A 25,387-nucleotide genomic window follows, 5' to 3' on the forward strand; every position below is an offset into this window, starting at 1 on the left:
AATAGTACATATTTTGAAGTCAATCAGAGAAAGACAATTATATGATCTCTCTGATATGAGGAATTTGAGAGGCAGAATTGGGGGTTTGGGGAGTAGGGAAGGAAAAAATGAAACAAGATGGAATCGGGAGGGAGACAAACCATAAGAGACTCTTAATCTTACAAAACAGACCGAGGGTTAGTGGAGGTAGGGGAGGAGGGAGAGGGTGGTTGGGTTATGGACATGGGGGAAGGCATGTGCTATGGTGAGTGCTGTGAAGTGTGTAAGCCTGATGATTCACAGACCTGTACCCCTGGGACAAATAATACATTATATGTCAATAAAAATAATTAATTTAAAAATAGTACATATTTTATAAAGATATTGTGAGGGGGAAAAATCACCTAATACTTATAAAGCATTTATATATTATGCATATGATAAATGTTGTATAAATGCTTAATTAGAAAATAAATAAAATACATTTTCAGCATTCTTTTGACACTTAAACTAGGTTTTATGTGCTAATGTTCTATTTGAACATTTTTTGCATTTATATTTATATTATAAGATGAGCCTATAGATTTTTTTCAGAATACCACTATCAATTCTCAGTATATATGAATAGATATATAATATTAGTTCATTATTTCTAGAAGTTACAATCATTTTATTGTATAGATTTTCCATTTTTAAATACCTAGAATTTAGCTAAAAATTATCTAATCCTATTTACTTTTCAGTTATAAATCATCCACATTTCTGAGCCTTTTCATAAAAAATTACATGTTCTACTTACATAAATTTTAGTAAACTTTAAAATTTCTTCCTATTGGAATTAAAAGGAGAAAAGCCAATATTGGTTAAATCTAGTGGTAGGATTATGGTGGCTTATAAATTATCTTTTGTATATTTTATTTTAAAAACACTTCTGAAATTAATAATGACTAAATTTAAAAATAAATATAAGGTTTTATTACTAGCTTCAAATGCTAATGACAGCTATTTATGTATAAAACACAGGTATGCAGAGGCACCTGGGTGGTGCAGTCGGTTAAGTATCTGACTCTTGGTTTCAGCTCAGGGCATGATCTCAGGGTCCTGGGATCCAGCCCCATGTCATGCTCCCTGCTCAGTGTGGAGTCTGCTTGAGATTCTCTCTCCCTCTACCCCTCCTGCTCATGCTCTCTCTTTCAAATAAATAAATAAACCTTTAAAAACAAAAAACGCAGGCATGCAGGAGGAATTTGTTTTAGTCTGTTTAGCCACAATAATGTTGCATAACAAATAACCCCTAAAACTCAGTAGCTTAAAACTACAGGTATTTATTCTCATGCTAATGAATATGCAGGTCAGTTGTGTCTCCAGGAGTATACCCACGCTCAGCTACATGGCTCTGATTTGGAATGTAAGTTGCCCTCAGGTCCACTCCAGGTATATTCTATTCTGGAGCTGTAGCAAATGCAGTACCTGGATCCTGTGTTTCTAGTAGCTGATCACTGGAGAGCAAGAGCCAGGGCAAACAACTTAACCATGTTTAAGGCCTTTACTCGTGTCGCATCTACTAACATTCCATTAGTCAAGTAAGTCATATGGGCAACTCTGTCAGTGTACAGGGACATATTCTGGGCTTACTTACAATTGGTGGGGGAGGGTAGTGCATGAGTATTTGCTGAACAATAATCTGTACTATCACAGTCAAATTAGAAGTTTATTTCACATGTGTAAAGAACCTATCAACCCAAGCCAAAATAAAATGAGTCTGCTGTTTTTCATTTCCCCACATTTTTAAAAAGATTTTATTTATTTATTTGACTGAGAGAGACAGCACAAGCAGGGGGAGCAACAGAGGGAGAGGGAGAAGCAGACTCTCTGCTGAGCAGGGAGCCTGATGCTGGACTCCCATCTGAGGACCCTTGGGATCATGGCCTGAGCCAAAGGCAGACACTTAACTGAGCCACCCAGGGCACCTAGTTTCCCCATATTTATTTTGCTGTTCTCAACCTGAGCTAGGGCTTCAGTGGGTGTTTGCTAGCACCTGTGGTACTGTGTGCACATTTGAAAAGGACTTCTTTTCCTGGTTTGACATAACTCTACATGCAAATACCATGGTAAGTGTGGGTTACATTCATCCCCCCACATACCTACTTGGTGAGTGCATTTGTCCAGCCACAAAATGTTCAACTCTTTATAATGGCCCTGGGCTTCCCTCAGGACAGAATTGTAAAATTAGAAAAATTTTACTTTGGAGCCCTTTTTATCATCCACCCTTCTTCTTTTTGTTGTTCACTGTCTATCCACCCCACTGTTCAGTCTTACCCCAACCCTTGACCTGCAGCATCCCATCAAGTTACTTATTGGTTATTTTCCTTTACTCAAAACTGCCAGTCTTCTTTTCCAGGCTCTTTGCATTTCATATTTTTCTACAAATGGTGGTAATGAACCCTCCCATCACTTTTTTTTAAAGATTTTTAATTATTTATTTGACAGAGATGACAAGTAGGCAGAGTCAGGCAGAGAGGGGGGAAGCAGGCTCCCCGCTGAGCAGAGAGGCCTATGTGGGGCTCAATTCCAGAACCCTAGGATCATGACCTGAGCCGAAGGCAGGGGCTTTAATCCACTGAGCCACCCAGGTGCCCCAACCCTCCCATTACATTTAAACACTTAGCTTATATAAACTCTCTGTGCTTCTCTTACAGTATGGGGGACTCATTTAGTACCTACCTGATGGTCTTCTAGAAATTTCACCAAAGAAACATTTTATATTTTTAAATTTTCTGCTTAAATTTTGTTTTAGATCAACTTATTTATTATTATTTTAACGTAGAACAGAAAATGTTAAATATTTAAGCAAAACTACTTTCATGTAAGTTCTCTGCAGCAAAGAAACAGGTTTCTTTTTTCATGCATCTGAACGTAGATACAAGAATCTATATGCATTTAATAGTGATATAATGTTCATAGTTAAGTATTACACATAATTTTGATAGAGTATTTCATTTTATTTCAACTTTTAGTTTGTTACTAGTTTTCTAGAATTCTTTAAGGTTGTTTTTTTTTTTTTTTTTTTTCACTTTAGATTAAATCTCTTGATGAAGAAAATGTGGTTGGCAAGATTTCCAAGCAGTGGACTGGTCTCGTGAGAGAGGCATTTACAGATGCTGATAACTTTGGTATCCAGTTCCCTTTAGACCTTGATGTGAAAATGAAAGCTGTGATGCTCGGTGCATGTTTCCTTATTGTAAGTCTGTTCTGCTAATCTTGGGTTTAGATGGTTTCTCTAGTCATTCTAGAGAAATCTATTCATTTCTTTAGTCATTCTGAAATGACTGAGTAAACTGTACATTTTTAAATGACCTTGTGAAATTTATAGGTATTATTCAAGGGGCCCATTTAATTCTAGCCCTGAAATTTCATTATCTTCTGGTATTCTGGGTTCGCAGGTAACTAGTTTCTCTGGGGAGTCTATGAAATTTCGTATGGTAACAGAAGGACCTCATGTGTAAAGGAGGGGCCCTGGTCTTTGGGGTTTTTATTTAAAAATTGAAGTCAGTGCTATGAAAAAGAGTTTGAATTTGGACTTGCATGGAATAGACTCAGTCAAACAAGATTTTGCCCAGCTTTCATTATTAAATTAAATCATCTTATACAGGAGTGCAAACTGCAGTTAAGAGTAAACATCCCATTGAGCCATTAAGTAGAACTGCCATTTGAGAGGAATTATGTGGGATAGTGCAGTGATTCTGAACTTGTCTTCACATTTAATCAGCTAGGAAACTTTAAAAAACCCCAAACTTTAAATTGGCTGTACCCCAATTTAACTAAATTAAAGGCTCAGAATTAGAAGTTTGTATAGCCTCCAAGTGACTCTGCAGCCAAAATCAAGGGCTCCTGGGACAGAGCAACAGTTTTCAAGCCAATATGCTCAATAGAAATACCTGGATGGCTTTCAAACTCCCTGTGTCAAGACTGCCTGCAGATAGTGGTCAAAATCTCTGCAGGTGGAACCAAGCCTGCAAGCTGTTTAGAACTATCAAGTGACTCCAATAAACAAGTAGGGTTTGGAGCCACTAGATGAACATCTTAAACTCTGACATGGGGATGCAATCCCAAAAAACTTAAAAGTGAGAGAATATACAGAAAAAGTATCCAGTTGCTTCAACAAATAAGTGTCCATAAAATAAAAAGATAAAAAATAATATAAAGAGAGAGAAACTTAAGAGACCTCAACTTCTGCAGTTTGTAGACCGTATTTAGATACTGATTTGAACAAATGAATATAAAAAGACATTTAGAAGGAATTCAGAGAAATTTGAACACTAACTGGCTATTTGATGATATTACTAGATTATTATTTTTTAAAAATATGCTAGTGATATTAGGCTATGAAAACCAAAGAGTACAAATTTTTAGGGGCATACACTGAAGTGTTTCAGTATAAAATGGTATGATATCACAGATTTGCTTTTAAATAATGAAGTTGAGGGCAGAGGGATCTAGGGGATAGAGTGATTAATGAACCAAGATTGGTCAGGTTAATAATTATTAAAGCTTGGTGAGTGGATATTGAGATTTTACTTTGCTATTCTATCTAATTTGGGATAGGGCCAATATTTTCTACATAAAGTTTTAATATAACCACAGTTCGGTTTAAAAACTGTTTTCACTGTTTATTTCATGGGAAAAGTAAAATTAACCTTAGGAAATTGTTTGACCAGACATACACACACTATAACCAAAGGAATGGGGTGTAAAAAGAAGAAACGACAGTCTGAGGTGTTTGGATAGATGAAAAACAGGGTTGGGAGTTGTGGTGGGTTTATTAGGAAATGACTATGGTGTACATTGGGCCTCTTCTAAAGGACTTATTAAGGTTGGACAACTTCTTGTATATGTGGGGAAGATACTGAAAATTATTTAGTTAATTGGTTGGTTTTAAACCAGATATAAATAAAATAGTTATAAATCCAAATCTCAGAAAGATAAATCCTGGTGACTATATAAGAAATGGATTGAGGAGAGGTAAAATTATCATACTGCAGTTGCAAGTGAATGATGATAAGGATTAAATTATTTCTTTGTGAACAGATAATGAAAATGATAGATGTGACAGAAAATCCATAGGATTTGATAAAAGTCCTAGGGAAGAGACACTGATATAGTGAGACAAGCTGGGGAACGCAGTGGACAAGTTTGCAAGAGAAATCATAAAACTGGGCCAAAAAAAATCTAAGATGCATGCTACCTCTGAGATGGCTGTCATTCTCCTGAAAAAATATGAATGTTGTACTTTGAATTCCAGTCTTAAGAAAAGGTGTATTACTAGAGAAGGAGTACCAAAAGTTAAGAAAGAAAAATCAAAATGAAAAATATTTTGAGTGGCATGAGAAAAAGTGAAATTTAGAAACATTACCAGAGAATAAATTAAATTCATGCAGGCAATCAGTAAATGAACAGAATTACAGGATGTACTTGCTACTGTATTGGAAAGCTATCAACTTTCCCCAGATGCTGATCTCTGCTTTGTTGCTGAAAATTCATTTCCATATTTTTGTTCTTATCTAGGATTTCATGTTTTTTGAAAGGAGTGGAAACAATGAATAAAAAGGAGCCTGGTAATGTGAATTAATGAAAATCTCCTCAGAAAGTCTGAAGTCTGTGAATTGATTGGGACTATGTAAAAGAAAAGCTGTTTTTTTTTTTCTTTGTTGAAATAACTAATGGCATACATGAATTATACTGTGATACCTGAAGTTCCTGTTATATATGACTTTTGGAATTATGAGTTTATTTTCTATATCACTTACTTTTAAGTGTTTTTGTGCATTTTCTTTTATTTCATACATGTTCTTTTCTTTGTGTATTTTGGAGAAAGGACATGTGAATTTTTACATTTAATCATGAAACTTCCCATGGTAAATTGTTTTGAACTGTAATTTCTTTTATTTTCAATTTTTATAGAAAATTAACTAAAGCCTTATTAAAGTAATTTAATATAAAAGTTACATTTTATTAAATATAGTTCCAGTTTACTTCACATGTGTAAAAACTGTTACTTTGCAAATACCATATAATCACATAAGTTAAAAATCGATGTAATTTCAATTTCCTTTACAACTATGTTAAAATAATACTTAATATTCATATTACCGAGGAACATAAAATGTGTATTTGTTTTTGTTCAGCAAATTACAGTATATGTAATTTCTTTTATAAGTTAATCTACTACTATAAAAAGATTTTCATATTAACAAGACAATAAATTATTGATGTTTTAATGATTTCCAAGGAAAAAGGTATGTGATAAAGAAGAACACATTCAAAGACTCTATAAAACTGAAACATTGTTATCATTTTTGAAGTAATTATTTACACATGGAATGAATGGTTAACTCCTGTATTTATTTTATCATTCATAGAGCATAAGTTATGAGATCACCCAGATGTTAAATAGAACATATATATTCATCTGAGTAGAAACTTCAGTAATGGTCTGGATTATTTACACTAACAATCAAATAACTGATTTAAAAATTATTTATATATTTGCATATTTGATTTTTATTTTTAAATAAACTGTGAATAGTCAATTTAGGTGATATTCTGAACATTACACATTTACCACCTTTTTGCTTTCGGATCTCCTTTAAAAGGAGCAAAAGCATAGATGATCTTTATTAAAATCTATTTTTTTTTTCAAAATCAGCAAAAATAAAATTTAATGGTGGGCCGCAGGTGCAGCAGTCTGTCCTTCCTTGGGAGTGACCGCCAGCCATCTTGAGGGTAAACACACCGTTCCTTCTTCCTGCAGAGGCTCCGGAAGGACCCCTGATGGCAGGCCACCTGGGCTGGGCCGCCCCTGGAAGGGCGCTGCTTCCGAAAAGGGGAAGTGTGCAGAGGGCACAGACCCCCCTCCCCGCCAAGGGAACTTTCCACAGGCCACCTGGTTTCCTTCTTGCAGCCGCAGCTGGTGCTGACTCTAGAACAGCGAGGGGGCTTCTTCAGTCCTGCAGCTGCCCTAAGATACCTTCTGGGGAACACAGCCCTCCAGCTCCAGCAGCTCTGGCCAGTCCTCCTATTTGTTTGTGTCTGGGTTGTTCTTTAAGAACTGCTCAAAAGGGCTTTTATCCCTGAGGTCTTTGTCCCCTAACAAGAACCAGCTATCTCTGAATCCCAGCTGCTTTGCATAGGAATTGCCCAAGTTGGTGAGGAGCTTCCTGGTCTCATCATTCATTTTGGTTCCTGAGTCATCATAGGAGGCCACTAGCACCAGTGTGCCCTCTGGGATTTCTTTAAGGAACTTTACCAGGAGAGTAACATCTCCAGAGTACATGTCGAAACATTTCTGTGTCAGCACCACTCCTGTGGTTCCATTCACCAGGGCAAAGTTCAGGCCTCTGCCCACGTTGTTTTTCACAGGACTCATGATCACAAGGTTTTCGAAGCACATGGTGGGACCCACGATGTTAGCGGCTCCACTGCTGATTTTAAAAGCAAAGAAGTTGTCTGGGCAGAGCTTGCTGAGGCCACACTTGGTCCTCACGACCTCTATGGAGGGAACAGACCAACCTTGGTGGTTGCAGCATGGCAAGGAGCTCGGGAGGTGGCAGGGGAGCGGCTGGAGAGCAAGCTCAGCAGGGGAGCAGCCCTGCTGAGACACTAACATGTCTACCCATCAGAAACTTAAAGGAATGTACTCTATTTTGTGGGAAAGACTGGATCAAGTGAGAGGAGACGTCTAACCTACAATTTAACTCATACAAAGGAAAAGTATTTTTAGGAAACAAGGACTTGGGGGAAAGACTCCTGTTCATCTTTAGCAGAACTCCAACACCACCACTAGCTCCTAATGTTGAGAACACTGGGATGGCAAGGGAGCTACAGGGAGAGTGAACACCTTTAATTAGCCCAAGCAGCCCCCCCCCCATGCCAGATTCCAATAATGAGGTGTAACCAAATCACTGGTGTTAACTTTGCAGTTGGTATAGACAGCATGCCAGGTAAAGTGAAGGAACTTGCATGGCTGTTTTCTGGTGGCTTTACTTATGCCTGGTGGAGAAAGGGAAGGCTACCCAAGTTAGATGTCAGGTACCACAACCAACCCCAAATGAGGCTAGAGGTGCTGGCCTTATTCCTGTGACAACTACATCTTTACTTTGATTTTCTCTCTGCTCTCCACTCTTTCTCCCTGTTCTTTGCATAGGATTCAGGATCTCTGATTAAGCAAAGTAAAACTACAACTGATCTAAACAACTTTTTCTTTCTTCAAGGACATGCAAGGAGGAGTTGAACAGAAATCCACACACTCACTGAAGAACCCATTTAAGTTCAAATACTAGAAAAATATGTTATCATGAAAAATTAATAAAGTGAAAATCATCACACATGAAAAGTTAGAAATTTAAATAAGAAAATCACCAGGAATTGCAGCAAGTGTCTTGACATTTGTACACAGTTTATAATTTCAATGAGACTTGAAGGAATGCTGCATATTTAATTCTGGAAAAGACAGTAGAGAAAAAGGAACGTTCTGTTGAGACAAAATTTTAATAGTGTTGAAAAATTTGATGCCACATTTTAAAATATGGTAGAAACACTGGAATAGTAGATTGCACGAAGTAGAAGGATAACATGATAAAGTAAAAGGGATTTTAGAAATTCTCCAGGAAGTCAGATAAATTCAAAGGGTAGATTGAATAGAAATATTCCATATTTCTACCATCAGTCTGTTCACGATGAGGTATAAGTTCTCTAAATAGTACATTTTTCTCTACCATGTTCTTCACTTCCTTCTGAGTACTGACAGCAGAGTCACTTTTATCCATATTTCTGTGAACAGTCTACTTAAGGCAATCTTGGCTTTTTCTATCATGCTCCTCAAAATTCTTCCAGCTTCTACCCATTTCCAAATCCCAAAACGTCTACATTTTTAGGAATGTTGCTGTAGTACCCCATTTCTAGATCCCAAAGTTTGTATCAGTCTATCATTGCTGCTACAACAAACTTTGGCTTTAAACAATACAAATTTACTATCTTATAGTTCTGGAGGTCAGAAGTCTGAAATAAGTCTTACTAGGTCTCATTAATTAAATGTTTATGTTTCCACAAAATTCATGTGTTGAAGCCCTAACACCAATGTAACTTAATCATTCTAAGGAACTAATTAAGTTTAAATGAGCATAAAGGATGTGGCCCTGATCTAATAAGATTAGGGTCCTCTATTCATGCACATAAACCAAGGAAAGACCTTGCAAGGACATACAAAAGGGGCATCTAAAAATCAGAAAGGGAGCTCTCCTGAAACCAGTCATGCTGGTATCTGGATCTCGAACTTCCAAATTTGCAGACTGTGAGAAAATAAATTTCTGTGTTTAAGCCTTCTAATCTGTGCTATTTTCTTATGGTACCCTAAGCAGATTAATATACCAAATTAAAATCAAGATATTGAAAGAGTTTCGTTCTTCCTGGAGGCACTAGAGTACAATTGTACTAGAGTACAATCCTTTTTCTTGCCTTTTCCATCTTACAGGCCACCTATATTCCTTGACTTATAGCTTCTTTCCATCGCGAAAACTAGCAAATGCTTCCGTTGTAACATTTCTATCTCTGACTCCAATTCTGCATTCTCTCCCACATTTAAAGGACCCTGGGGATAACATTGGGCCATCCTGGATAATCAGGGATAAACTCCGTATTTTAACTTTACTTGATAACTAACTTTAATTCTATCTGCAACTTAACTCTCCCTTGCTATGTAACATAACACGGGTTTAGAATATGGATATTTTTGTGAGGCCATTATTCTTCTCATTGTGTGTGTGGATATTTATGTATGTATGTACATATATATTTATACATACATATTTCCATATAAATATCCATAAATAACATAGAACATTACTTTTCATTTGCTTAAAAACAATATAAATGGCATCATATTATATATACCTTCAGCAACTGAAATTTTTTTTCATTCGCTGTTTTTTCTTTCGTACCTTGCCCATGTTGATATGTGTATCTCTAGTTTGCACATTTTTATGGTTATATATATAGTATTCTGTTTTATGACTATAATACCATGAGTTTACCTATCCTACCCTGGATGGGCTGACAGTTAATATTTTGTTAACTTGGGTAGGCTGAGGTACCCAGATAGTTGGTCAAAAATTATGATTCTGTGAAGAATCATTTTTTAGATGATATTAACATTTAAAGTAGACTTTGACTAAAGCCAATTACCCTCCATAACATTGGTGGGCCACATCTTATCAGCTGAAGACCTTAACTAAAAATGACTGACCACCCTCAAAGAAAAGAGAATTCTTCCAAATACTCCTTTCAAACTCAAACTGCAGCATCATTTTTTCCCTGGATGTCCACTCTGTTGGCCTACCGTACAGATTTTGGACTTGCCAGTGTCTACAACCATGTGAGCCAGTTTCCTTAAAATCTCTCCACCCCTCCCCTCCCCTTCTCCTTCTGCCATCTCTCTCCCTCATTCTCTTTTTCTAGAGAATTCTAATACATTAACATTTCTCTATCATCAATCTTAACGGAATATTTCTATGCATATTTCCTTATATGCATATGGAAGAGGTTCTCTGGAGCTAATCCTATTATTGGAATTGTAGTTCTAAAAGTATGAGCACCTTCCTTATCATGAGATATTGTAACATTGCTCTCCAAATCAGTTATACTAATTTATTGTTTCAACAGTAGTGTATGAATATTGCTATTGCTTTATATACCTACCACATCTTGATATTGTCAGTTTTTGTCAACTGATATGTTTAAAAGAAATCTCATTGTTTTAATTTGCATTTCTGAGATTTCTAGTGAGGTTGAACACATTTTTATTTGTTTGTTGGATGTTCACATTTCCTGTAATAGGAATTACTTTTTTACACACTTGGATCTTTTTTTTTTTTTCTTTTGGTTTGCTTATCTTTTTTCCTATTGATTTGCAGTACTTTTTCAGATTACCAATCTCTTGTAAGTTCTATGCATTGCAAATATTTTCTCCCAGATTGTGGCATTTCTTTCACAGTATTTGTGATGTCTTTTTTTGTGTGTGCAGGAATTTTTTTTTAAAGAATTTTATTTACTTACCTGAGAGAAAGAGAGAGCGAGTGAGGATGAGGAGCAGGGAAGAGGGAGAAGCAGGCTCCCCACTGAGCAGAGAGCTGACAGCAGGGCTTGATCCCCAGAACCCTGAGATCATGACCTGAGCTAAAGGCATTCGCTTAACCATCTGAGCCACCCAGGCATCCCTGTGCAAAAATTTAAATAGCGATATTTATCTATTGTTTTTCATGGTTTGCATTTTTGAGGTGTTTATTTTTGTTTGGCAGATTTATATTTCATAGGTCACTAATCCACTTGGAACTTTTTTTTTTTGTATAGTGTGAGAGATACCTAATTTTATTTTACATAAATAAGCACTCCAATATCAATAAATTGTTATCTCTTCCCTTGTTTCTTGTACTTACCTTTACTGGAATCAATTTTCATAGGTTTTTTATTTTTTTATCAGTTTCTTGTCCTCCTCTCCTGATCCATATATATGTGGGGAAAATGCTCATTATTTTTATATCAATAATTCCCTTCAAATTTCCTTGACAGCATATTTTCTCTTGAATCTTGTTTTGATTTGGCCCCTTTGAATAGCCACCTTTTAACCATGGGCCATAGAGCAGGCAATGCGGAAGAGCATGCCACAGCAGGATATTTAATGTCTTGTTAAAATGAATTAGTCTCCAGTAGTTTACCAGGTATCTATTATTTATCTTGGTTTTTTCTTGGTTTTATTTTGGAAGCAAGTTAATCATGATAAGAAAGAAATATGATAGTCAAAATAAACTAGAAGTTTGTCAAATTTTGTCATTTAAATAGGTTACCTACACCAAAATTATCAATTTTATGTAAAATATTTTAGGATACACAGTGCATATTTTTAAATCATTGGATATTGCAGCTTTTTATTAAAAAATGATGGAAAGTAGAAGTTTTGAGGCTGAAGTATATGGTGTATAGACCTAACGTATGATGGCTTTTTATGACTTAGAGAATAGTTTTTATTTTATATTCACACCTCATATAAGTAGAACCTAAATAAGTAATTTTTTTTAAATAAGTAATGTTTTAGAGTATTATTAATGCAAATGGTACTATACGGATTATACAGTCTGCTATTGTGTAAAAGCAGGGACAGCTATCTATTTTAATTACTGTTAGATTATTAATTAAACTAAGTTAATATTAAGTTCATTATGCTTGAAAATGGATAATCATTAGCCAGAGAGTGAGGCAGAACAAGAAAAGAAAGGAGACAGAACCAAGAATGTCTGCAGAAGTGTTAAGACTGTAGTGAGAATTGGGCCATGCTGGGGTAAGGTCTCAGTCACGCTAAATCTACATAAGCTTCACTCTCTCTGACCCTGGCAATGGGGCACTCACCACATTATTTAACAGTGGCATTATAAGAGGGGAAATCTGTGTGCACTAAGACCACATGTGGACTTATTGGTGTCCTCCTAGGGGAACGTCTTAGAAGGAAATTGTTTCAGAAATTAAGGGAGAGACAAAGAAAGTATTTGAAGTATGCAAAGTGGCTTGACTTGCAGGCTCATGGGTTTCTCAAGCCTCTTGTTTCCCCTGCTGCCTCAGGTCAGAATCAGTGTGGTTAACAAATTGTGTAGGGCATGACTGGGCCTGTTCCAATAAATGAGGACATACGGTCTAGTCTGTTCTACCAAAAGGGGAAACCCGGCCAGGAAAAAAAAAAAATGTGTATTTCCTGATGACTGTGATAAGAGCAATCACAGCAGGCTGTGTGACTCGATTTAGATCGTTGCCCTTGTCTTTCCGTAATTACCAGGAGTTTCAGCCACCTGTGGATTTGGTGGGTGGAGAACAGGGAGCCTCAATTAGTATAAATACTTTGAAAAAGAATGGGGGGAAGATCCAGTGTACATCACGGTGACTCTAATTAACAATTCTGCACTGTATACTTGAAATTTGCTGAGAGTAGACCTTAAATGTTATCACACACATGCACACAGACAAAATGGTAAATGTGAGATGATGGATGTGTTGACTAACCATATTGTTGTAATCACACACACACACACATATAGTGATCACATTGCACATGTTTAACTTCACAATGTTATCAACTATGTCTCAGTAAAACAGAAAAAAAGAAAGTAAAGATGAAGACAAATATTAGTTAATAAATACTGACTCATCCATCACCAAAAACAAAAGAACAAAAATGTGATTTGCATCAGCTATGTTCATTGACTCATTTTTCAATCTGTAACTCAAAATAGAAAATATATACCCTGGGGACCTGATTGTTCAAACAGCTTCTGCTGATTCCCATTTGTTTTCTTGTTCATTGTTATGCATGCCAGACCACACTCAGGCATCTAGGGTGAATAGAATGAAATTGCCACAGAGGAACTCTTCATGTGGACAAAGAAGCCTTCATGCCAGATGAGGAATAAAGAGTAAACACTCCATCAACTGAGCTTGTGATTTTTTCTTTTTTCTTTTTTTTAAGATTTTATTTATTTTTTTGAGAGAGAGAGAATGAGCAGGAGTTAGGGGCAGAGGGAAGGGAAGAAGCAGGCTCTCCTCTTGGGCAGGAAATCCGATACGGGGCTACATCCCAGGACCCCAGGATCAAGACCCCAGCCGAAGGCAGATGCTCAACCAACTGAGGCACCCAGGCGTCCATGAGCTTATGACTTTGAGAGCTTTGTTTTAGGACTCATATTAACTAGTCAACTGAACCTCTTGTTATTTAATTGCCTGCTAGTTCTGGGCAAGTAAGATAAATTCATGGGGCTGCAAGTATAAGACATCAGGGAGTAAGGTAATGTAGGGGAGTCGGGAATTGGTAGTGCAGTTCAGTCCAGTATTTCTCAAATTAAAAACAAACAAGTAAACCACTTTGCTGGCCAAATCCTCACCTGCAGGCTGGCCTGATTAGGTCCAAAGGTCTCTATTTGTACTGACTTACCAATAGGGTTGTCACATCTATGCATTACTTTTCAGAAGCAAATAATCCGTAAATAAAATATAGGTATCTCAACAATTTATTATAAACATCAGCATTTTCTCATGATTAAAAGTGAGAAATGGGGCACCCAGGTGTCTCAGTCAACTCAGGTCTTGATCTCAGGGTCATAAGTTCAAGCCCCAAAGGTCAGACTTATTAAGGGATTGTGCAAGTATGCATATTTGGAATGTCCAACATTTATTTAACACTTCTACCATGTTAAGTTGCCATTATTAGAATGTGTTTTAAATATATTATTTCAAGGCACCTGAAACAAAGGTGTTCTTTCATTGATTATCTTCCATTTTACTACATATATTTAACATTTAATATGAATCAAAATTGGGGCGCCTGGGTGGCTCAGTTAGTTAAGCGTCTGCCTTTGGCTCAGGTCATGATCCCAGGGTCCTGGGATGGAGCATTGGGCTCCCTGCTGAGCAGGGAGCCTGCTTCTCCCTTTTGCTTTGCCTGCCACTCCCCCTGCTTTCTTTATTTGACTCTCTCTGCCAAATAAATAAATTAAAATCTTTTTTAAAATGGTTTAAATATTTTATTGACACGAGATTTTTAGTTTCTCAAAATAATTAACTAATCAACTTGTCCTTATCTTATAGGTCTTCACTGCTCATTTAGAACAAGTAAGTACCCTAAATGTCCTCCTTTATGCCCATTTTCCCCTTTCTTGGTACATCTCCAATTTTAAAAAAATCAACAAATAAAAAACATTTTTTTTGTTTTTATATGTAATTTGACATGTTTTCACATGTATGAGACGTTCTGCGATTATTTCTCGAAAAGTGGTATTCCTTTTGAAAAAAATATAATTATGAAGTGTTTTAGGCTATGTGATGTTGAATTTTTAATAAGTATTAGTTGCATCATAGTAATAATTTAAGGAAGAAGAATGCCAATCGAAACCAGAGTTAGCTTGTATTTTGTAAATGAGTCTTGTTTAAGTTTGTGCCAGTGTTCTCAGGATAACACTGAAAAACCTTGCTCTGCCACTCTTGTTAAGAGTGGCAGTAGGTACTCATATGGAGGGTATTGACTCTAGTTTCACCTTACTTGGCATATTTATAAAGTTTTTCATGAATGTAGGAGGCATATAGATTTGAAGTAGGGAAAACTGGATGTTTCCAGCAACAGGAACAGATTTAAACTGATAAGTGATTTTATTACATTTTCTTATCTTGCTGAAAAGATGATGTACATTACTACAACCACCACATACTTAAGAGAAAGAGTTGAGTCTTATCATTCTTTGTTAATGTATATAGAGTCTAAGACAAAAAATGTCACAGGTCTTCTCTAGTGGTCAAATTATGGAACAAAGTCTTCTGGAATTTTGTCAAAAGATCAGAGACTGCTCCCAGCTCAGGTGACACCACTCAAGACTCAAGGCTCAGTCTTAAAGTAACAAAGATCTGTAAAACCCATTGTAAAGAGTAGTCTGTATCTCTCTCTCTCTCTCTCTCTCCTTTTTTTCATGCATGGTTTCTAGCACTCTTCTGTGTTATTGGATATGTCACAAGTCTCCATCTGTGAAGGGTGGAACTGATGAAATTTTCAATTGGAGAAATTGTACCAGGTTCACCTCCGTGCCTCCTCAAAGTTTTATGGGAGTTGATATTTAGAGGATTAGTTGACATACTCTATTCATAAAAGTCTTTTAAGTAATTGACTTCATGTAGCCTTAAGGAATTAAGAGTAACTGGTAGATAAATTCAACCAAATGAGCAGGTAAGAAATAGGTAAAACTACAGCATTTTCCTTATCAAATCAAAATATGATCAGGATTTGATTTTAGCTCCTAAATTTTCTAGCTGTGCGATTCTGGATGAAAATCTTAATGGAAGATTTTCCATTTGATGGAAAATCACTCTATGCTTTGATGTATTTCTATACTTAAGTTAATAATTTAATTATTAAGGTTTTTAAGGTTTTTATTAGGATTAGATGAACATTGGTTTTTATTTTAAGGTTTAAGGTTTTATTAGAATTAGATAAACATTGTTTACTACCATTACTATTATGTTTATTGTTAATGCACCATCAATTCTCAACTCAAATGATGTTACACTGCAAGCATTTTTTTAAATGACTTTCAGATGTTGCCAAAAATGTTCTGATAGACAATTTTTTTAAGAATAATTTTATCCATTCCTAGCACTGGATAAAGCTGGTGTTTTCTGCACTGAGGAAAGAAGTCCTCTCCTAGACTACTATGCATATTTGTGACATCCTAAATTTAGGTTTTGATATATAATTCCAATAATAATTACAAATGTGTGTGTACTTATTTACTAAACAACTTACAGACTCTATAGTTTTGTTTTCCAATTTTAGTTTTCTTAAAGTTCTATCTTAAATTGTGTACTCATAATTTTAATTCAGATTGATTTCTACATACCAAAAGAGAAATATTTGAATTTCCTTTAGTGTTCAAAAAGGAGTATTTGAGAGTATATGCACAACTGGAAATTTAAATAACTAGATGAAACATGAAAGTATATGTAAAGTAAGAAAATTGAGACTCTAATATTTTTAAGATAGTTAAGATACAGCTCATGGTATGAATCTGTATAAACTTAATACTATGAAACTTGGGTTTAAAAGAAAGAATAAGAAGGAGTGGGAAGGGAAGGGAGAGAGGAAGTTCAATTTTTCTAAGAGTAGGCATCACAAATGGAGGTCGTGAAATTACATTACATTTTAATTGCTTTTGATGAGAAAATTTTAGAGGGCCAGATAGAGGATTAAGCCTCTTCTAATTTACCTACCAGGTAACCATGTCACATGAAGCTTCCAGAGAATGATGTGTTCCAACTCTCAGTCACCATAAACTACTTCTGCACTTTTATAGGCCTATGGCCCTCTTTGTGGCCTATCTATTGGAGATTTTAAAACTTACATTAGGAAACTATCATCTTTAGGCAAAAGGATATAAAAATTTGTAGAGGCTTTATTACTGCTCTTCTGTTATATGTGAAAAGCTGGCTGCCTTTTGGAGAGGATACCTGGGTTTCTGGGTTTAGGACAAATCTCTGAGATTATACACACTGAAGAGGGTAAGAGAAATAGCTTCACCTTACCCACATCACACTTCCCCCAAGGCAGCAGAGCTCACTGCCAAGAAAGACCATTTTGGTTCATGGTTTCTGCATAGGAGAAAGTTGAATAGATGAGTGCTCAGCTTCTCTATATGTGCAAAAGAGACCCACTTCTTTCTCTATCCTGAATACTGAGTAGAACAATGAGGAGGCAGCTTGAACAACTGCATCTAGGGCTATGCGAGGGCATTAAAGGACACAGATCCTACCAACTCTGTCACAAACTCCAACTATAACCCGTCCACAAGCCACTGGGGATGCCTCCCTGGCAGATCCTCCTAACTGGCCCACAGGCACCCACAACACTCTGTCTGCCTCACACACACACACACACACACACACACACACACATCCCCTCCTCATGAACATCTCCCTGTGCATATTCCCAAAAGTGGCCAAAGCAAACTTTTCCAGTTAGCTAGTGAGCACAAAGAAAACAGGCCCAACTATGTGGAACTATAAAAAATTACACAAACTTGAGCATTCAGCACTGACCTAGGGAAAGCAAATAGGGGCTATCAGTATATAGCCTCTAGCATCAAGAGAATCATATAATCTTAAGGTTTACCACAAAGAAGGAACAAGGAATGTGAAGCAAGCACATCCATAGGAAAGGTCTGAGAAAGTCTCAGAATCCCTAACTGGGCTGACAGAAGTATAAGAAAGGAAGAAGAGTGCACACTGTTTACTTAATGTAAGAATGGTCAAAAACTTTCCAAATCTAAGGATAGAGCTGGACATAAGATTCATAAAGCTCAAAGGTTCCACCAAAATTTCAAATCCAAATATTTTCACCAAGACACACCACAATAAAACTGTCTAAAATTTTTAAAGATAATTATAAAAAAAAAGAGAGAGAAAAAACCCTCACATACAAAGGAATCCCTCATAATGCCATCAGCAGTTTTCTCAGCAGATATTTAGCAAGCTAGGAGAGAATGGGATGATCTATTCAAAATGCAGGGGGAAAAAACTGCCAACCTGGAATATTTTATTTGGAAAAGTCATCCTTCAAAAAGGAAGGAGAAATAAAGACTTTCTCAAAAAATGCAAACTAAGAGAGTTCATCACCAGAACACCTGCCTTACAAGAAATGTTGAAAGGAGTTCTTCAAAGTGAAATGAAAGGACACTAATTAGTAATATGAAAACTTATGAAAATATAAAACATAATGGAAAAGATAAGTACAAAATCAAATTCACAATATTCTCATACTGTAATAGTGTATTGATCACGTAACTCAAGTATAAAAGTCAAGACAATAGGATGAAAAATACCTATAATTTGCTAATGAATACACAATATAAAAACATAAAATGTGAGGGAGAGAAATGAAAGTGTGGAGTTTTTGTATGCAATTGAAGTTAAGTTGTTAACTGTTCTAAAAGGACTGGTATAGCTATAAGATATTTTATGTAAGCCTCTTGGTAACAACAAAGCAAAAACCTACAGTAGGAATACAAAAGATATAGAAAGGGAATCAAAGCATAGCACTAGGGAACATCATCAGTTCATAAAGGAAATACCAAGAGGAGAAGTATAAAATAGAAAAAATAAGATGGCATGCATGTATTACATGGAGCACTGGGTGTGGTGCATAAACAATGAATCTTGGAACACTAAAATCTTGGAACACTAAAAAAAATTTAATTTAAAAAAAGAAGTTGTGCACCTAGTAAAGGCCAAAACCAAATTCAAATCTAGGTTGTTAATAAATAAATAAATAAATAAATAAAGACTATAATCAAATGGATTTAACAAACATATACAGAACATTCCATCCAACAGCAGCAGAATACACATTCTTGGCAAATACACATGGAACATCCTCCAAGATGGATTATATGTCAGGTACAAACAATTCTTAGCAAATTTAGGAAGACTGAGACTATACCAAATATCTTTTCTGATGACAATAGTATGAAAATAGAAATCAGTTAAGAGGAAAACCAGAAGTTTTATAAATACATGGAAATTAAACAAAACACTCCTTTATAACCAAAGGTCAAAAAAATAAGAGAGTTAAAAAAATCTTAAAATAAGTGAAATTGTAAATATAGCATACTAAAATTCACGAGATGCAGCAAAAGCGTCCTATGAGGAAGTTTATAGCAATAAACAGCTACATTAGAAAAAAAGAAAAATCTCAAATAAACATCCTCACTGTACACATAAAGGAATTAATAATAAAAAAAAAGAACAAACCAAGCCCAAAGTTAGAAGAAAAAAAGAAATAACAAAAACTAGAAAGAAATAAGGGAAATAGAAACCAGAAAAACAATAGAAAATATCAACAAAATGGGCTGATTTTTTGAAAGGATAAACAAATCAACAAAACTTTAGCTAAACTAAGAAGAAAAAAAAAAGAATGAAGACAAATACATCAAATCAGAAATGAAGGAAACATTATAATTGATACCACATAAATACAGAGACTCATAATAGACTACCAGGAACTATGATATGCTATCAGAGAACCTAAAATGGATTAATTCCTAGAAACATGCCACCTACTGATACTGAATCATGATGAAATAGAAAATTTGAATTAGCCAAGTTCTAGTAAGGAGATTGAATCAGTAATCAAACAAATTCCAACAAAGAAATCTCAGAATCAGATGGTTTCACTGGTAAATTCTGCCAAACATTTAAAAACTTAATGGCAATCCTCCTCAAACTTCCAAAAATTTGAAAAGCAGGAAACAATCCCAAAATCATTTTATAGGGCCAACATTATCCTGATGCCAAAACCAGGCCAAGGACACTACAAAAAAGAAGAAAATCATGGGTCAATATCCCAGATGAATATAGATTCAAAAATCTTCAACAAGATACAGCAAACCAAATGAAACAACATATTAAAATAATCAAATGGAATTCATCCCAGAAATGCAAGGGGGTTTCAACATGTGCAAATCAATAAATGTTATATACCACATTAGTAAAATAAAAATGAAAAACCATATGATGTCAATAGATGCAGAAAAAGCATCTGACAAAATCTGATGTACTTTCATGATAAAAACTCTCAATTAATTGGGTATAGAAGGAATGTATTTCAACATTTTAAAACCCATATATGACAAGCCCACAGCTAACATACTCAACAGTGAACAGTTTTTCCTCTAAGATCAGGAATAAGACAAGGGAGTCCAGTTTCATCAGCCCTTTTCAACATAATATTTGAACTAATAACTACAGTAGTTAGGCAAGAAAAAGAAATAAAAGGCATTGATACTGGAAAAAAAAAAAACAAGTAAAACTGTCTCTGTAGATGGCATAATCTTAAATATTGAAAGCTTTTTAGACTCCCATAAAAAACTGTTAGAACTAATCAACAAATTCAGCAAAGTTGCAGAATATAAAATCAACATATGGAAATCAGTTCTGTTTCTATAGACTAACAAGGAATTATCGGAAAGAGAAGAGAGCAATCTCATTTACAATGGCATCAAGAACAATAAAATACTTAGGAATAAATTTAACTGAGAGGGTGAAAAACTTTTACACTGAACACTGTAGACATTGATGAAAGAGATGGAAGACAAAATAAATTGAAATATCCCACGTTCTTGGGTCAGATGAATTAAATTGTTAAATGTCCATAATGCCAAAAACCATCTACATATTTAATGCAACACTTATTATATTTCAGAAACAAATTTTTCAAAATCCTAAAATCCAAACTGAACCACAAAAGACCCCCAATAGCCAAAGCCATCCTAAGAGAGAAAAACAAAAATGGAGGCATCCTGGTTTCAAACTATATATAAAACCATACTAAACAAAACAGTATGGTATTGGAATAAAAACAGACACATAGATGGAACAGAATAGAGAGCTTGGAAATAAATCCATATATGCATATTTGGTCAATTAATTTTCAACAAATAAGTCAAGAATGTATAATAATGAGAAATGATAGTTTTTCAATAAATGGTGCCAGGAAAAACTGGTCGCCACACGCAAAGAAATGAAACTGGATCGTTACCCTACACCATTCAAAGAATCAACTCAAAATAGATGAAAGACTTGAATGTAAAACCTGAAAATATAAAATCCTAAAAGAAAACAAAGAGTTAAACTTCTTGACATTGGTCTTGGAAATGATTTTTTGGCTTTGACAACAAAAGCAAAAGCAATAAAAGAAAAAATCAACAAGTGGCACTACGTGAAACTAAAAAGCTTCTGCTCAGCACAGGAAACCATCAATAAAATGAAAAGCAACCCACTGAATGATAGAAACTAGAAAATATTTGAAAATGACACATTTGATAAAGGGTAACAATGAAAATATGTAACAAACTCATACAACTCCATAGCAGGAAAGAAAATCCCATTTTAAGAAGGCCAGAGGAATTGACTAGATATTTTTCTTTCCAAAAAAATACAAATGGCCAACAGATACATGAAAATGTGGCCAACATTACTAATCATCAGGGAAACACAAATCAAAACCAAAATGAGATACCACCTCACACCTATTAGAATAGGTATTATGAAATAAAAGATAACAAGAGCTGATAAGGATGTGGAGAAAAGAACTTTGTGTGCTCTTGGTGGGAAGGTAAATCGTTACAAGCAGTATAAAACACAGTATGGAAGTTCCTCAAAAAATTAAAAATAGGACTACCATATGATCCAACAATCTTCCTTTTGGGTATATATGCAAAGGAAATGAAACCATAATCTTGAAGACTCCCACATTACTTCCAGCATTATACATAACAGCCAAGGTTTAGAAGCAATATTATTATATGTCAATGAATGAATGGGTTGAAAAAATATGGTGTATATATACAAAAGATTGTTCAGTCTTAAATATGAAGAAAATCCTTCCATTTGTGACAACACGCCTAAACATAGAGGGTGTTATGCTAAGTGAAATAAGCCAGACAAAGAAATACAAATATTGCATCGTATTCTTGTGTGTGAAATCTTTTAAAAAAAAAAATGAACTCATAGAGGGTAGCAAAATAGTGATTGTCAGGGCCCCTGGAGTAGGAAAAATAGAGAGTTTGGTAAAAAGGTATCAACTTTCTGTTATAAGATGAATAATTTCTGAGAATCTAAAGTATAATGTGTGACTATAGTTGATAGCATTATATAATTTTAATTTGATAAAAGAATAGAACTTAAGCATTCTTATTTAAAAAAAAAAACAAATATATGGCTGATGGATGTGTTAACTAACTCAAAGGGGGGAAGCCTTTATGTATGTATTTGTATATATATATATATATATATGTATGTGTGTGTGTGTGTGTGTGTATAATCACATTGTATACTTTAAATAGCTTAAATTTTAATTTGCCAATTATACCTCAAAAAAAGAGTTTGGTACTGGCATAAAAATGACACATAGACAAATAATTGTGAGCCCAGAAATAAATCCAGATAAGATCAACTAATTTTTGATAAGGGAGCCAAGAATACTCAATGGTTGAAAGGAGTCTGTATAGTCGCCATACCTTAGAGATATTGCAGGTTTAGTTTCAGACCACAATAAAGCTAATGTCACAATAAAGTAAGGCAAATAAGTTTTTTGGTTTCTCAGTACATATAAAAGTTTTCTTTACACTATACTATAGTCTATTAAGTGTATAATAGCATTGTATCTAAAAAAAAGTACATATCTAAATTTAAAAATACTTATTGCTAAAAAATTCTAATTTTCTGAGCTTTCTAGTGAGTCATGATCTTTTTGCTAGTGGACGGTCTTGCCTCAATGTTAATAACTGCTGAGTAATTGGAGTGGTGCTTGCTGAAGGTTGGGATGGCTGGATATGGGGATTTCTTAAAATAAGACAATAGTTTGCTGCATCAACCAACTCTTTCTTTTATGAAAGGTGAATTTCTCTATGGTATGTGATGCTTTACAGCTCTTTACCCATAGTAGAACTTTCAAAATTAGACTCAATCTATTCAAACCCTATTGTTGCTATATCAACTAAGTTTATGTAATATTCTAAATCCTTTATATTCATTTCAACAATCTTCATAGCATCTTCACCACAAGAAGATCCCATCAAGAAATCACTTTCTTTGTTCATCCATAAGAGGCACCTCCTCATCTGTTAAAGTTTTATCATGAGGTTGCAGCAACTCAGTCCCATCTTCAGGGTCCACTTCTAATTCTCTTCTCGTGTTATTTTCACATCACAATTACTTCCTCCACTGAAGTTGTGAACCCCTTCAAAGTCATTCATCAGGGATAGAACCAACTTCTCCCAAATTCTTGTTTATGCTTATATTTTGACTTCTTCCCATGAATCCCAAATGTTCTTAATGGCATCTAAAATGGTGATTCCTTCTCAGAAGCTCTTCGGTTTACTTTTCCCACAGCCATCAGAGCTATCACTACCTACAATAGCTATAACTCTACAAAATGTTTAGTTCTTAAATAATAAGGCTTGAAAGTCAAAATTACCCCTTTGATCCATGGGCTGCAGGACAATTGTTATGTTAGCAAGCATGAAAATGACATTAATCTTCTTGTACGCCTTCATCAGAGCTCTTGGGTGACCAGGTGCCATGTCAATAAGCAGTAATATTTTGAAAGGAATCTATATTTCTGAGCTATAGATATCCACAATTGGCTTAAAATATTCAGTAAACTATGTTGCAAACAGATATGCTGTCATCCAGACTTGACTGTCCTATTTATAGAGCACAGAGTAGATTTAACATAATTCTTAAGGTCCCTAAAATTTTCAGAATGCTTTATGAGCACTGGCTTCAAGTCACCAGCTGCATTAGCCCCTAACAAGAGAATCATCCTATCTTTTGAAGCTTTGAAGCCAGGCATTTGTTCTCCTCTCTAGCTATCAGTTCTGGATGGCGTCTCTTCTAATAGAAGGTTGTTTCATCTACATTGAAAACCTCTTGTTTGGTGCAGTCACCTTCATTAATTATCTTAGCTAGATCTTCTGGATAATTTGCTACAGCGTCTACATCAGCACTTATTATCACTTTAAGTTATGGAGACAGCTTCTTTCCTTAAACCTCATAAACCAATATTTGTAGCTACAAGTTTTCCTTCTGCAGCTTCCTTACCTCTTTCAACCTTCCTAGAATGAAGGAGAGTTAGAACCTTGCTCTGGATTAGTCTCTGGCTTTAGGGAATGTTTGTAGCTAGTTTGATCTTCAATCTAGACCACTAAAACTTTCTCCATTTCAGAAATAAGGCTGTTTCGATTTTTTTATTCATGTTTTCACTGGAATAGCACTTTTAATTTCCTTCAAGAACTTTTCTTTTGCATTCACAACTTGGCTATTTGGTGCAAGAGGATTACCTTCTGGCCTATCCTAGTTTTCAACATGCTTCTTCACTAAACTTAATCATTCCTGGCTTTTGATTTGAAGTGAGAGACATGCAACATTTCCTTTCACTTGAATACTTAGAGGTCAGTGTAGGGTTATTAATTATCCTAATTTCAATATTGTTATGGATCAGAGAATAGGGAGACCAAGAGAGAGGGAGACAAAGCGGGGAATGGTTTGTTGGTGGAGCAATCAGAACACAAAAAAGCATTACTCAATGAATGTTTGTAGCACCCTAAAACAATTACAGTAGTCACATTAAAGATCACCAATCACATTTCACCATAATAAATGTAATAATAATTTTTAAAAGTTTAGAAATATTGTGAGAATTACCAAAATGTGACAGAGACATGAAGTGAGCAAATGTTCTTAGAAAAATGATATTGATGGAAGGTTGCCACAAACATTCAATTTGTAAAAATAGTGATATTTACAAAGCACAATAAAATGAAATATACTCAACATTGTATTAAAAGCTCTTGCCACATCAATTAAGCAAGAAAATTAGATAAAATCATCTAAATTGGAAAAGGAAAATAATTTTTTTCTATTTGGAGATGGCATAGTCTTATATAGAAAACCCTAAGGGCTCCACTAAAACATCAGAATTTTTAAAAATGAGTTCAGTAGAGTTGCAATATTTACAATAAATGAAATTAAATCAATTATATTTCTATAAACTTGCAGTGAACTGTTCCAAAATAATAAGAAAATAATTATTTTATTACAGTGTCAAAAAGAATAAAATACTTAGGAATAAATTTTACAAGATGCACAAAATTCTGAAAATCAGCAAATATTGTTGAAAGAAATTAAAGGAAATCTAAATAAATGAAATTTCATAGATCTTTGTGAATTAGAAGTCTAAATACTGTTAAGATGGCAATATTTCCTAATGTGATGTAAT

General features: G+C 35.0%; 2 protein-coding genes across 2 annotated transcripts in view; one reads left to right on the top strand and one right to left on the bottom strand.

The window, feature by feature from the left end:
* Window positions 1–6,713, top strand: part of PLSCR1 (phospholipid scramblase 1) — a 28,971-nt gene extending 22,258 nt beyond the window's left edge. The window contains exons 8-9 of the mRNA XM_059163840.1: window positions 3,059–3,220; window positions 5,545–6,713. Coding sequence (XP_059019823.1) covers window positions 3,059–3,220; window positions 5,545–5,583 — 201 coding nt within the window. The 3' untranslated portion in view covers window positions 5,584–6,713. The remainder of the gene's footprint in view (window positions 1–3,058; window positions 3,221–5,544) is intronic.
* Window positions 6,714–6,908: 195 nt separating this feature from the next.
* Window positions 6,909–7,645, bottom strand: LOC131825610 (protein FAM3D-like). The gene has a single exon (XM_059165060.1). It carries the CDS (start codon window positions 7,643–7,645, stop codon window positions 7,055–7,057), a length of 591 nt encoding a protein of 196 aa, XP_059021043.1. The 3' UTR covers window positions 6,909–7,054.
* Between the last annotated feature and the right edge of the window lie 17,742 nt (window positions 7,646–25,387).

The sequence above is a fragment of the Mustela lutreola genome, chromosome 2, assembly GCF_030435805.1.
Source record: "Mustela lutreola isolate mMusLut2 chromosome 2, mMusLut2.pri, whole genome shotgun sequence".
NCBI classification, from domain to species: Eukaryota; Metazoa; Chordata; class Mammalia; order Carnivora; family Mustelidae; genus Mustela; species Mustela lutreola.